Source organism: Maylandia zebra, linkage group LG3 (assembly GCF_041146795.1).
Source record: "Maylandia zebra isolate NMK-2024a linkage group LG3, Mzebra_GT3a, whole genome shotgun sequence".
Taxonomy (NCBI): domain Eukaryota; kingdom Metazoa; phylum Chordata; class Actinopteri; order Cichliformes; family Cichlidae; genus Maylandia; species Maylandia zebra.
Window position 1 is genome coordinate 59061135 of NC_135169.1, and position 13159 is coordinate 59074293.

The window sequence follows — 13159 nt, forward strand, 5'->3', positions numbered from 1 at the left end:
AATGTCTGATCTTTTGCCAACTCTGGCCGTCTCTCAGTCTTGGAATACCCACTTGTTGTCCAGCGGTGTCCTGGGAATATGGGAACTAGACAGACTGGGGAAACAATGGGAGGAGACACAAAGATGGAATCACTTTTACCATCTTTTATGTATTTGCTGGTCGTCTTATTTCTTCTATTTTGCAAGCACAGTGTTGCAATCATTGTCTTTGTGGTACAATGACACAGGTAGAATGCAGGTGTTTTCATGTAACACGATGCCAGAAAGATGAGTAATGTGTTTTGAAGAGAAGATAAAACATCATGTTTGAACAAAGATAAGCAGCAGACACGTCTGTGTGTGAGTTGTTCAGGTTCAGTAAGAAGGTAATATGTCTGCAGAATTTGTAATTCTTATGAAGATATTGCTTGTACAATAAATAAAATCCCTTTAACTTCTTCTGGAGGGTGTCTTTATATATTTAGTCATTTTGGGGCGATCCTTTATTTAGTAGTAACTCTAGTCAGGGATATATATCAGAGTTTACTTTCAGATATGAGCATTGTGTTTCCTGTGGATGAATGAATGAATTATTTATTTATGTAATTTTTGAAAGACTGGCTCATGTAAAATCTCTGAAAGTATGACAAAGCTCTCCTGTTACACTTTATGGACACCTGAGCGTCACCATGAGGGCCTGTCTTTATTCACTTTATTCACTGAAATCCACTTTTATAATGAATTCACAGTAATCACTGACACCTTCAGAGCATTACATTCATTAAAGACGTCTTCTACACCTACTCTTCCAGACGACCGACACATGCTTCAACCACTGCAGGTTAACCAGCCACTCATCAGTAAAGCAAAAACTAAATGTAAATGTCCTCATGTGGAAAAGACTGAAACACAACTCCCATATATCACTAATGTAACAGATCCATTTAGGGAGAGTGAGAACACTAGGCTGGATGTGTTTTAATGCAGGAACATTCATCATGTCTTCAGTTCAACAAATCATTTACATTGAATATGTGAGCTGGATGGTTACACGACACAATGTGATTGTCAACAATAACTGCAATGAACGCTGGTTTGAGGGCGGAGTCAAGGAGGCCATTTACGTGAAAAGGGAAAGACCCTCTCTGAATCAAGGAGGGGGCCTAAGGGTACATCTGTCACCATCTTACAATGCTGTGATTGCAGCCGTTCTCCAACTCTCTGTGAATGGTACTCAGGACCATTGATCAGTGGTTGTTGATCAATGGTCATGAGAATTTGCATAATCATGATTAAGGAACTGACCTCCCAGCCCATTGTTCCTTCAGTCGGCTGGTTTCTCTGACTGAAAACGCTACGTCCAGAAGAACAGAATCAACTTTTGGAGATTTACTTCCCTGATGATTGAGCACGCATCAAGACCTTTTAATCAGGCCAACAAATATCTTGTACTCAATTTTAGCAGCAGCCATTGTGACACTGATGATAAAACTTGTGTAAAAGTGCGAAGCTGTAAAAAAGTAATTATAAAAAAGCGTTTTTGTAGCTGAATGTTACTGGATAGCTGTTTCATCTGTAACACATCAAAATAACCTGCTAAGGTTTAATAGGCTATAAGGAACACACTCACTTCCTGAGCCCTGGGCAATAAGAGACGTTTTGTGTTTTATAATTTATTGATATGTTTGATCCTTTCTGAGCTGCGTTAATGAAGCAGTCATTAGAGCACCATGTCCGCTAGAACAGTTCTGTAGTTTGATGCTTGAGTCGTTGCAGACTTGTTGAAACTCCCTCACCCGTCAAAGCAGCGTCTTTGTTATTCGAGTCCAGCAGATGGCAGTGTTTCACTGTCTGACGGCTGTCTGAAGCTTCAGCTGGATTATCCGTTTTCATGTTTGATTTGTGTGTGTGTGTGTGTGGGGGGGGGTTTAGCCACGAGTTGTCCACGATAAAGCATATTGAATGGCCTGTCTAATATTGTTAGAATTCTCCTTTGGGTTAGTTTCATTACTCAATCGGGACATTTATTTGGAAAAAGAAAAAAAGAGGGGAAAAAAAGAAAAAAAAAGAAAAGAATTAAAAATAAATAAATCCTCATAGTTTACATTTACAAATATCAATACTGAATGTTACGTCCCTCTGCAGCTTCTAATCGTCTCAGTGTTTTCAGCTGGTGCTAATTGGCCACACCTAGTCAGGTGTGGATAAAAGCATACCTGAGGCAAGCTTCCCGGCAGTGCACTAGTCTTTGCCTTGGTGGCACCAGCCATTTTAGCCAACCTGGTTTTCCATTTTAGGATGAAACCTCTTCTCACCCACACTCTGCTATTCATCTCTGTTTTTATGTTGCGGCTTTTGAGCCGGGTCGTAACACTGAAGATTACAAAGATCAACATTAAGACCAGTCTGTGCATTCAAAGCAGTGACAGAAAAGAGTGTGGGGCATTAACCCCCACTCACTTCACAGTTCACGTTCACAGCGAGCTTCGTCGAAATTTACAATGAGACCCTGAGGGACCTTGTGTTCACCGGCAAGTCCAGCAAGAGACCTGAGCATGAGATCTGCAAGACAGCCAGCAACGAATTGACAATCACTAATCTCACCTATGAGCGGGTCTCCAATGAGGATCAGGTACAGCAGACAGACATCTGTAGCTCAGAACAAATTAATTTCAAATCTGCTGACAAATTGTTACCAAACTTTGAAAATACATCAAACTTTATCGATGCTCTATGTTTTAAAACGTTCCCTCGTCCTCTCAGGTTCTCCGTCTGATTGCTTTGGCCAATCAGAATCGCTCCACTGCCCAGACAGCCCAGAATGACCGCTCGTCTCGCTCCCACTCAGTCTTCCAGCTGGATATTGAGGGAGTTAATGCCGGCAGGGATGTCAAGTGCAAATGTATCACACTGGAAGTACCAGCATCAGGAATGTGGCTTCTTCTTTTTGGATCTATAATATTTAGTCTGGTTAGTTATTGTTACTGTAACCAGTGCAAAATCTGCTCTGATGACTCAACGTTAATGTTTGAGCCCCTGAGCGCTAAAAGAAGTGTTTTGTAAAGTATTAAAACTACCTTTAATGGAAGGAAAAACGGATCACTGCTTCCTATAAGAGTTGGTTTTCTCTGTGTGTGTAGCCACTCTGTGCCTGGTGGACTTGGCTGGCAGTGAGCGAATGGTGAAGAGCCAGTCTCAGGGTGACCGTTTCAAAGAGATGACCGCCATCAACAGCTCACTGTCCAACCTGGGCGTCGTTATCGCCGCTCTGGCCAAAAAGGTCTGCAGCTGCAGTTTCTGTAGTCTTAGATGTCACACCTGCTTTCTTTACATTTACAGTATTAATGATTTTTTTGGCCTTTGTGTTCCAGGAGACTTGCGTAGCTTACAGGAACTCGAAGCTCACGTACCTCCTTCAGGGATGTTTGGGGGGGAAACGGCAAAACGTGAGTTTGTTGACATCACAAATCTTTATAATGACGACACATAAAACTGAAGGAATTTATCCCCAAAAAATATTTAACAGCGTTTGATCTCACCACTTCAGATTGTGACTGTTTATTCTTTGGCACTAATTTTGGATGTCTTTATTTGCAGCTTGATGTTTGTTAACATTGCTCCGGAGCCCGACAGCTTTGGGGAAACTCTGAACTCATTGAGGTTTGCCAGCAAGGTCAGTGCAGTCTTGTTTCCAGTGTTCATTGGACAGAGTACATTAATGATGTCCTTACATCAGCTGTTTATGGTAAACCAAAGCCATACTCCATATCCATTTTAATACCTTGGTGTGTAATTCATACTCACATTTTGTCTGAAGAGTAGGGATGTTCCTGGCGTCTTATTTACTAGTCGACTAATCGAGGGGGAAATAATTAGACTAACCAACTAATGTAAAACTAAGGAACATTCAGATATTGAGTTGATTTTCAGAACTGATTGATAGAAACTGTCAAACTAGACGCAGAGGTATCTTAAACCATTTATCACATTCTGTTAAATACAAATGAAAATGCGTTACTACAAAAGATGTTCTATTAAAATATGACAATCATTTGAGAATCTAAAAGTACGTCTAAGTGTGGCGAGAATGATTCAGGTAATACATTATACAGCTGTTTTCTAGTCAGGTTGTGGGGGCAGCAGGAAGGACTACTCCTGACCACAGCTGATAGATGTAAACTGGCTAGCATGACCAAGGATGCTGGGGCCTCCTACTGGTAGGACGTGCCCAGCTGGAACAGCCTCCTGGCCAAGGTGGCTGTCACCTTTTGATGTGAAGGAGTAGTGACTCTACTCTGAGCCCCTCCCCCATTGACTTAACTGCTCTCCTAAAGGAGAGGTTTTCCACCTCTCAGGAAACTAATTTCCTCTGCGTGTATCTGCGATCTCAGTGTTAACAAGAAGATCAGGGTAGATTAATAGATTTATGGTGTTTCTCAACAACAGTGCACCATCTGGTGGTAGATCGCTGCCTAACATTTAGAACACAATGTACCAGCATTAATTAATCAATTAAAATGTTAACAATTAGATTGAACGACTGGTAAGTCTGATACAGACTAGTGACAATTAGTCGACTAGTCACATAAATCCCTGATAGAGCCCACAGAAGTGGCCTGCACCATGTGCGTGGCTTGCTTTGCAGTTTAACCCTCAGTAGGACCTACAGCCATTTTTCATCCCCAGCGTTTTTTAATATTAGGCCATTTTCACTGTGTTGAATAGAATATAGCCAAACCTTCCGACCCTTTTTTTTTCTTTTTTCTTTAGAATTGCAGTCTCCGTTTATTAGATTAGCTTAAAGTGGCTAAGCTACAAACCGCCATCCACATGAGGTCCTAGAGCCATAAATCGCCCCATTGAAACCCATTATAAACGCTATTTTTCACTGCAGAATTATTACCATTAACGTATGGGTGATGGCTTCTGTTTCGGTTCCGTGTTGGACAAGGGGCCTTAGAATTGTAATTTTTTTTATTTGGCCACCGGGTGGCGCCCTTGTTCCGCATGTGACGCCTGCTGGAACATAGACCTTTTCCAGCGAGCTGCTCGAGACATACACCCGGGAAAGGCAGACTCATTCCCCGAGTGCAGCAGCAGCTTGGCCCGCTGCTCGTTCGGGACCATTTTCTGCCCTTAGGGCTGTTAGAGGGTGCATTTTGACCTTTATATTTAAAAATAAATAAAATAAAGGTCTCTCTGCCTAAAAGAAAAAAAATTTGTGTCTGTCTCATTCTAAGTTTAGATAAAAGCCTTCCCTCTTTGAAGTACACCCTGCAATGCAAACAAATCTAACATGAAAACAAGAATAAAAAACAAATTAGACTTTATTTTGTCGCCAACCTCAGTTTGTTTATGCAGGTGCAGGCAGGAGAGGTTATAAGAATAAGCCGTAGCGCGGGAGTAGGCATTTTCACGATGGCACGGTACCGAGGAAGTAGTGGACATCCTGATGCGCTCTGACAGCGAGGATCTCTCCTCTTCATCTGCCGAGAGTGACTCTGATTCCGGGGGTGACACGGATGATTCGTCTCTCGACACTGATCACCAGGAGTCGTCCTCTGATTTTTCTTCTGAAGATGAGAACGAGGGGAGGACGCCGGAGGAAGCAGCGGCGTGGACCTCCAAAGATGGGAAGAAATGGTCCGCAACAAACGCCGAGACGCTGCGCTACGTCGCAGCACCCACGGGGCTTATTCCGGGACCGACCCACTACGCCGTAGCCCGAATTACGGACCCACTCTCCAGCTTCAGGTTGTACATAACTGATGGGATTATACAGCATATAGTTGCAATGACAAACCTTCAGGGCAGACGCTACATCTCATTCTGGAGAGATTTAGATAGCAACGAAATGCTCGCTTATGTGGGGCTGCTAATTTTGTCCGGTGTATACCGGTCAAAGCACGAGGCCATCGCCAGCCTTTGGAGTGAGAAAACGGGAAGGAAGATTTTCCGTGCCTCAGTGGCTGAGAAAAGATTTTGTCACATAACCAGAGCGCTCCGATTTGATGACAAACTCACCCGACCTGCACGACGTGCGGACAAATTGGCTCCCATTCGGCAGATATGGGACATGTGGGCACACCGCCTGGGGATGTTGTTTAGTCCAGACCGGGACCTTACGGTGGATGAGCAGCTGGTACCGTTCAAGGGAAGGTGCAGTTTCCGCCAGTATATCCCCAAAAAGCCTGCGAAATGCGGCATAAAGGTCTGGGCAGCATGCGATGTCAAGACATCATACGCCTGGCGGCTGCAGGTTTACACCGGGAGAGCAGCGGGCGAACCGGCCGAGGTAAACCAGGGGATGAGGGTCGTCCAGCAGATGACTGACGGGCTCCATGGGCATGTCGTCACAGTCGACAATTTTTTTCACCTCATCTGAACTGGCAGAGGAACTCCTCAAAAATAAAATGGCTCTGGTCGGCACAATCCGCCAGAACAAAAAAGGAATCCCACCCGTTTTGCGCCAGATGAGAGGGAGAGCCGTCTACTCCTCGATCTTTGCCTTTTCAGCGAAACAGACCCTAGTGTCGTACATTCCCCGACGGGGCAGGAATGTGCTTTTATTGAGCACGAAACATCGCAGGCCGGAGGTCAGCGATGACGAGAGAAAAAAGCCAGCGATCATCACAGACTACAATCGATGCAAAGGAGGTGTCGACAACCTTGATAAGGTGGGTGTCATTACGCATCAGTTACGCACACCTTTATTCATTTTTCTTCATATATTCTTGTGTAAAATATACAGAGGTTTTATGTTGTTTGTTTTTTTTTGTTATGTTTATTTTTTGTTAGGTTGTCGGCACCTACTCCTGCAGGAGACGGACCAATCGATGGCCAATGGCCCTTTTTCATCACATCATAGACGTCTCCCTCTACAACGCCTTCATGCTGTGGACCTCCGTGGATCAGGCCTGGCATCAGCAGAAGCCACACAGGAGGAGGATGTTCATTGAAGAGGTGGGAGAAGGCCTGATCACGCCCCATTTGTCACAAAGACAGCGTCTTCCCCGCTCATCAGCCGCTGCTGAGTTAGTAAGAGATGCGCAGGATGGTGCTGCTGCAGGCCCCTCTGGAGTGACAAATCCCAAGGGCAGGAAGCTCTGTGAGCTCTGTGTTGGGAAAAGGAGGCGAGTGGGAAACACATGCAGCAAATGTGGAAAATTCAGCTGCCGAGCCCACAGCAAATTTGTCTGCAGCCACTGCTCTACCTGAGCAAGACATTTACCCCCCAGCCACACACACGCCCCCCACCCTCTCACTGCTTTCTCACTTTCTCACACTCTCTTTCTCTCTCATACATTTCCCCATTCCCAACAACAATATACATAATTACATTTACCATATACATGTTCTTGTTCATTGTTGAAAAATAAATGTTTATTTGGTTCAAACTGATCTTGTATTTTTATTTACATAATGCTTTTTATTTGATTTTAGATGGCAACAAGGTAATATGCATTTATTGGGGCAAGAGTGAAAAACGTTCTCCTGCAAAAAAAACTAACGGCCGATCAAAATGAAGGTCAGTAGTAATTTTTAGACCATCCAAAGGCCTAATTAAAAGTACAATAAAATATAACTTTCAAATGTATTTTATGGAAAATATTTAATTTTTTCATTTTTTTTTGCCAAAAAAGGCAGTGTGCTCATGTGACAAAACCGGGATATAAAAGGTTAAAATCGCGAAATATAATTAAAACTTTATATGAATATTTCAAGGAGAAGTAGGTCTAAAATATTGGCTAATTTAAAGTGGAAAAATATTAATGTATAATCTTTTTATAGCACTTTTTATGGCGTGGTCGATTTTTGGCTCTAGGTCTTCATAAGGGGTACTTTTTTTTTTTTTTTTTTTTTTTTAGGACTTACCAAGGGTTAACCACCAAAACACTCGTCTGCAGTGGAATTTCTTTGAGCTAATCGATTCATTTCATCTTCTAATTAATGTGGAAAATGGTGGCAAAGGTGGATGAAATGAGTGATTCCTAGAGTTACATTTTATTGCCTTTTTTCTTTCCTTTTCTTAAAGTTATGAAGGCATCTTGGATGCCATTTCAGTGAGTGGGGGTTAATGCCCCACACTCTTTTCTGTCACTGCTTTGAATGCACAGACTGGTCTTAATGTTGATCTTTGTAATCTTCAGTGTTACGACCCGGCTCAAAAGCCGCAACATAAAAACAGAGATGAATAGCAGAGTGTGGGTGAGAAGAGGTTTCATCCTAAAATGGAAAACCAGGTCGGCTCAAATGTTCTGTGAGTCATAGGAGTCTACTAACATTTCCATGATAGAACAAGGCTGCAACCTTTGTACACTATATAAGGCAAAGAACTAATTAGCCTCATTTTGTTTTCATTCTGAGGCTTGTTTTTTTAGCACATACAAACAACTCTTCTTATGAGAATATTAGGACGCGTCTTGTATATATGATCGGCTCGCACATGGCCCGAAGATTGGTTTACCTTCTGCCATGTTGAGGCCAAAAACCCTGAGGACAGAAAAAAACAAAAAAAAACAAATGGTAGGTTTGAGAGACGTTGGCATTATACCCGATATTTTTTAAAAAAATGCAATGTGTGGATTTCTTTTACAGACAACATCTGCCGCTCATAGTCTCCCCCTCCAGCACTGCTAATCCAGATGTTGGATCTGTTTCCCCACAAGCCCCGCGAATTCTAGAGACTTATTCATCATGAAGAAAACAAGACAGTCGATCGATCGATTATTTGCGCAAGGGAGGCCACCATGAAAATGACCTCTAGATCCTCCTCCTGCTGCCTTTATTGAGAGACCGTTCACACAAAACACGTCAGAACAAAGCCACTCCCAGACAAGGCATTGTGTGTGTGTGTGTGTGTGTGTGTGTGTGTGTGTGTGTGTGTGTGTGTGTGTGTGTGTGTGTGTGTGTGTGTGTGTGTGTGTGTGTGTGTGTGTGTGAGAGATATTCTGGGAGAGGGCCGTGTGCCTGAACTACTCCAAACAGATTTAGGGAAGGAATTTTATAATAAACATTTAAAAAACTAATGGAGCAGCATAACATCACACATTTTTCAACCTTTAGTGAAATGAAATCATGTGTGGTAGAGCGTTTTAACCGCACCTTAAAGGGGAAAATGTGGAAATACTTAACATCAGTTAACTGGCCAAGATATGTTAATGTGATCCAAGATCTTGTACAGTCCTATAACCTGTCTTATCACAGCTCTATCAAAATGACCCCACCGAGGTGTGCAAAGATAATGAGAAAGCAGTCTTTAACACCCTGTACAAAATGAAACCCCAAAAACCGGTGACTTTTAAATTTAATGTGGGCGATACAGAGAGAATATCTAAACTACGAGGCATATTCTGAAAGGGTTACCATCAGACCTACACAGACGAGTACTTTACCATAAAGGAGCGTTTAGGAAGAGACCCTCCCGTATACAAACTGGAGGATCTCACAGGAGCTGCAGTGAAAGGTGTAATTTATGAATACACAGCAGGTGACTATTGACAAAAACAAAAGGTTTCAAATAGAGAAAATACTTGGCAGAAAAAAGAGGACCGAAAAAAGTTAGCGCTGGTCAAATGGCTCGGTTGGCCTTCTCATTTGAAAATCATGGATCCCTGAAAAAGACATCGTTGAAGTGTGATTAACAGAGACGCCGCAGCTCTGCATACTTTCATTCTGCACTAGACAAAGACTGATAAAGGAAGGAAGGAATGGATAAAACGAACAACAACAACGCAGGCTTTTATGTGAGCCTCTTCTCGAATGCTTCAGCACATGTTTATCCAGGCAATAAGAAATCTAATTTTAGAACAAAGCTAGCAAAACCTGTTGTTTTAAATGAACCGTATGAGGTCGGTGTTATAGAATTTCAATACCCAAGACTATGGTTGTCTTTTCCACAATCAGATTCGCGAGTGGAAATTTATGATCCAGTCAAAGATGGAGCATTGTCCATAACCGTGATTGAGCTGTCTGTGGGGCATTATGCATCTGTGGCGCAGATAATAAAACATTAAAACATAACACCGACATTAAAACACAATACAGTGAAGTTAGTAACTATGTTAGTGTTATGGGCCCTATAGGGGCACAGTTCTCACATTTAGAGGGAGACTGGCAGGAATCTTAGGATTCAAATCAGAAGACCCGTTTGTACTTCTTTATAAAAACACATACGCACCACATCCTGCAGACGTATACGGCGGAAAATAGAACATTTTTATTTATGCAGATATCGTTGATTACCAGCTTGTGGGTGACGCCCATGCGCAGCTATTAAGAGCAATAAATATAACAGACGATGACCGTCGGGGAGCCATTCTTCAATTTGACAGCCCACACTACACACCAGTCTCGAAATCCTTAATCGATGACATAGAAATTGATTTGATAGACGACCAAAATCAACACATACCCTTTTTATACGGGAAGGTGTTTGTCAAGTTCAACTTCCGACCCATAAGACACCATTTTTAAAAAATAAGGATGTCTGTCTACAACACAGATGAAGCAAAATATGTAAGATATTATTTAAATCAGGCTGGTGGAGAATTGAATGGTTATATTGGGACCAGCACGCAATGTGGCGCAGGTCTGGGAGGTTTGTTCCGCAGCCTGTTTAGAATTGCTGTACCGTTGTTTAAAAAAGGAGTCAGCATAGTCAAACCCCACCTAAAAACAGCAGCATCAGGCATAGTGTCTGATGTGATATCCAACATAACCAAGCCAACATCTACTGAGCAGGATGGCAACAGCTTGTATGTGTATACACCCAAACCTTCTAAGACCCCTCCCACTGCACGCATGCGTGATACGCCGCCGCCTAAAAAGCGTAAAACGACAAAACCTGCCAGGAAAGTGTTAAGATTCATTATTGAGGAAGGGTACAAGAGGTGATCGAAGAATAACCACACCGATCCGGCCGGGTGAAGTCAAACGAAGATTTTAATGAATACACGCGTGGGAAGACAACTCTGTACGCAGACAGGAAGTAGTCTTCGACTTAATCAAAGCATGAACAGATATTTTATAGCATCAGGGTTTGTTTACTGACGCCCCTTCATGCGTCACAGATACATTTTATACATAGATCAGATCAACATCATCATGACTTTTCACCTAGAAAATCATCTTCTATTTTCATGGCTAGCCCTTCCTGTCTACCTTTCAGTTCTTGTCTTGTTCCTCTTTCTTGCCGAGACACCAAGAAACGGTTCCTCTTTTACCAAGACAATTTTGCAGTTACAGCCAAACATAACTAACCTCTTCCTCTAAATAAATCTAATTTAAAGTGTGTGTGTGTGTGTGTGTGTGTTGACCTCACATGCTCTTTGTGTCACCTCTTCACCTACTGTCTGTGTCTCGTCCTCAAATGCTCTTTCTCAATTCACCTGTTGCACTTCTGACCTTTTACCAGACCAGAAGCTCACTGAGACTATGTGTATGTCTTCTACTAAATAAATGTTTTAATCAAGAACCTCTACTAAACCTTAATATAAAATGACCTGATATAAGTGTTTTGTAAGCATGTATTGCGATTCCTTCTATGGCTCCAAGTCACTTGCACAATAGATTGTCCGAACATCGCGCCGAACAAAGCTTCCGACCCCCAATTAATTGACCGAGCTCCAACTCTTTAATAAGCACAGATATGCATTGTGTATAAAATAGTCATAACTGCTTAAGGCCTTCTTAAAGCTATCTGTTACATTGTTAAAGCCTCGTCTTAGCCTGCGGCTCAAAATAACTTCCTGCTTTCACTTCTGCATACAACTTCCTGTCAGCCTGCAACTCAGTCTTTCTGAAAGAGACACTGTTTAAACCTTGGAATGCAATATCCATGCTGCAGATTATATTATTAATGCAATGACAATTATTTAACAATAGCAGTAAAATAATTTCCCTCCTCGACACTCCCTCTTTTGACCTCTGGAACACCAGAGGTCACAATACATTGTGTCCTCACGCAGACCCTTCTCTGGTGGTCTCGAACCTCGAGATCTCCAGGATCCTCGCCCCTCCTGTGGTCGCCGAGATCTTCTGCAAAGGAAACAAAACACCTTTTCTTGCATCTCCCTAACTTATCCTATCTGGGACTCTTTAATCAAAAGCCTGATCCTAATTATCTTCTTAACTTATTGACTTGTATTTATGTATACTCTTCAACGTTACTCATCCCTTTAGAACTCTTTAAGCCCTGCTTTTACGTCCGGTTGCTCGCTCTATTTTCCCTTATCTGATCATCAACATCCTGTGCACAAATTGTCGCTGCTGCAAGTTCCTCCACTCTAAAAGAAAACAACCACTTTAATCAATTAAGTTTAAGCATATAAGCAATTACTCCTGTATACATTTCATCATAGCTAAATGCTGCCTTGAAACAACTCCTATGTGTTAACACTAACTTCATTTTAAAACCTCACATTTCCTATGTTATCACCTGTTTTGGTATAGCCTTTTTATTTCATTTTGCTCCCTTTAATGTAACAATACCTCCTAATTCTAGTTTATCAGACTTAACCAAAATATATGCTTTCCTTCCTCTTTGGTCCTTCTTTAAGTTCAGTTAAAAGCTAAATGAATTTAAGGCCTTTTGCCTGGAATCAATACTGTCATGTGTGTTTCTTAACTCTGTGTCTGTAAGCGTGTGCAATCCTTCATGAACTCATATTATCCTCACAGTAGATTGGCTAATCATAGCGCTAGCCAAAGGCTCGTGACCCTCCAGAGACAAATTTGAGCCACAACTCCTTTAAAAGCACAAAATGCAATATGTATAAAAATCATTTCTATTTATAAGCTCCCCCTTTTATCCTAAAAATACCTCCTATGTAATATCTGTATGTGTAAGCCTACATTATAACCACTTCTTCTAAAGATCAAAAAATCAAAGCTGTTCTACTTTAGTTCTACTAAACCTTGATGTAAAAACAATACTCCCTTATTTCACGCACACACTCTGCCTTTTGCCTACACACACACTTCTCTCTCAGACTTCCTCTGTTCACACATCACCTTATATGGGCATGCAAACTTCCTGTCACCCACACCATTTCCTGTTACACACACACCGCACGCAGCTGCTCAGAGCAGCTCAAGCTGCTTTGCTGTTTCTCCAGGCTAATCAAACTTATTTTGTATTTACAATCTACAAACCCTCTGTAATTCTACTAACTTTTGA

The 13159-nt window shown here is 42.0% G+C and overlaps 1 protein-coding gene across 1 annotated transcript; it reads left to right on the plus strand.

Annotated features, from left to right (window-relative positions):
- Nucleotides 1-2440: 2440 nt before the first annotated feature.
- Nucleotides 2441-7530, plus strand: LOC143416754 (carboxy-terminal kinesin 2-like; the record flags this gene model as incomplete). Its single annotated transcript, XM_076882271.1, has 7 exons — nucleotides 2441-2611; nucleotides 2743-2881; nucleotides 3120-3259; nucleotides 3351-3425; nucleotides 3577-3652; nucleotides 5341-6656; nucleotides 6778-7530. Coding segments are annotated over 5 exons (540 nt in total), but the record flags the coding sequence as incomplete, so codon positions are not given.
- Nucleotides 7531-13159: the final 5629 nt, after the last annotated feature.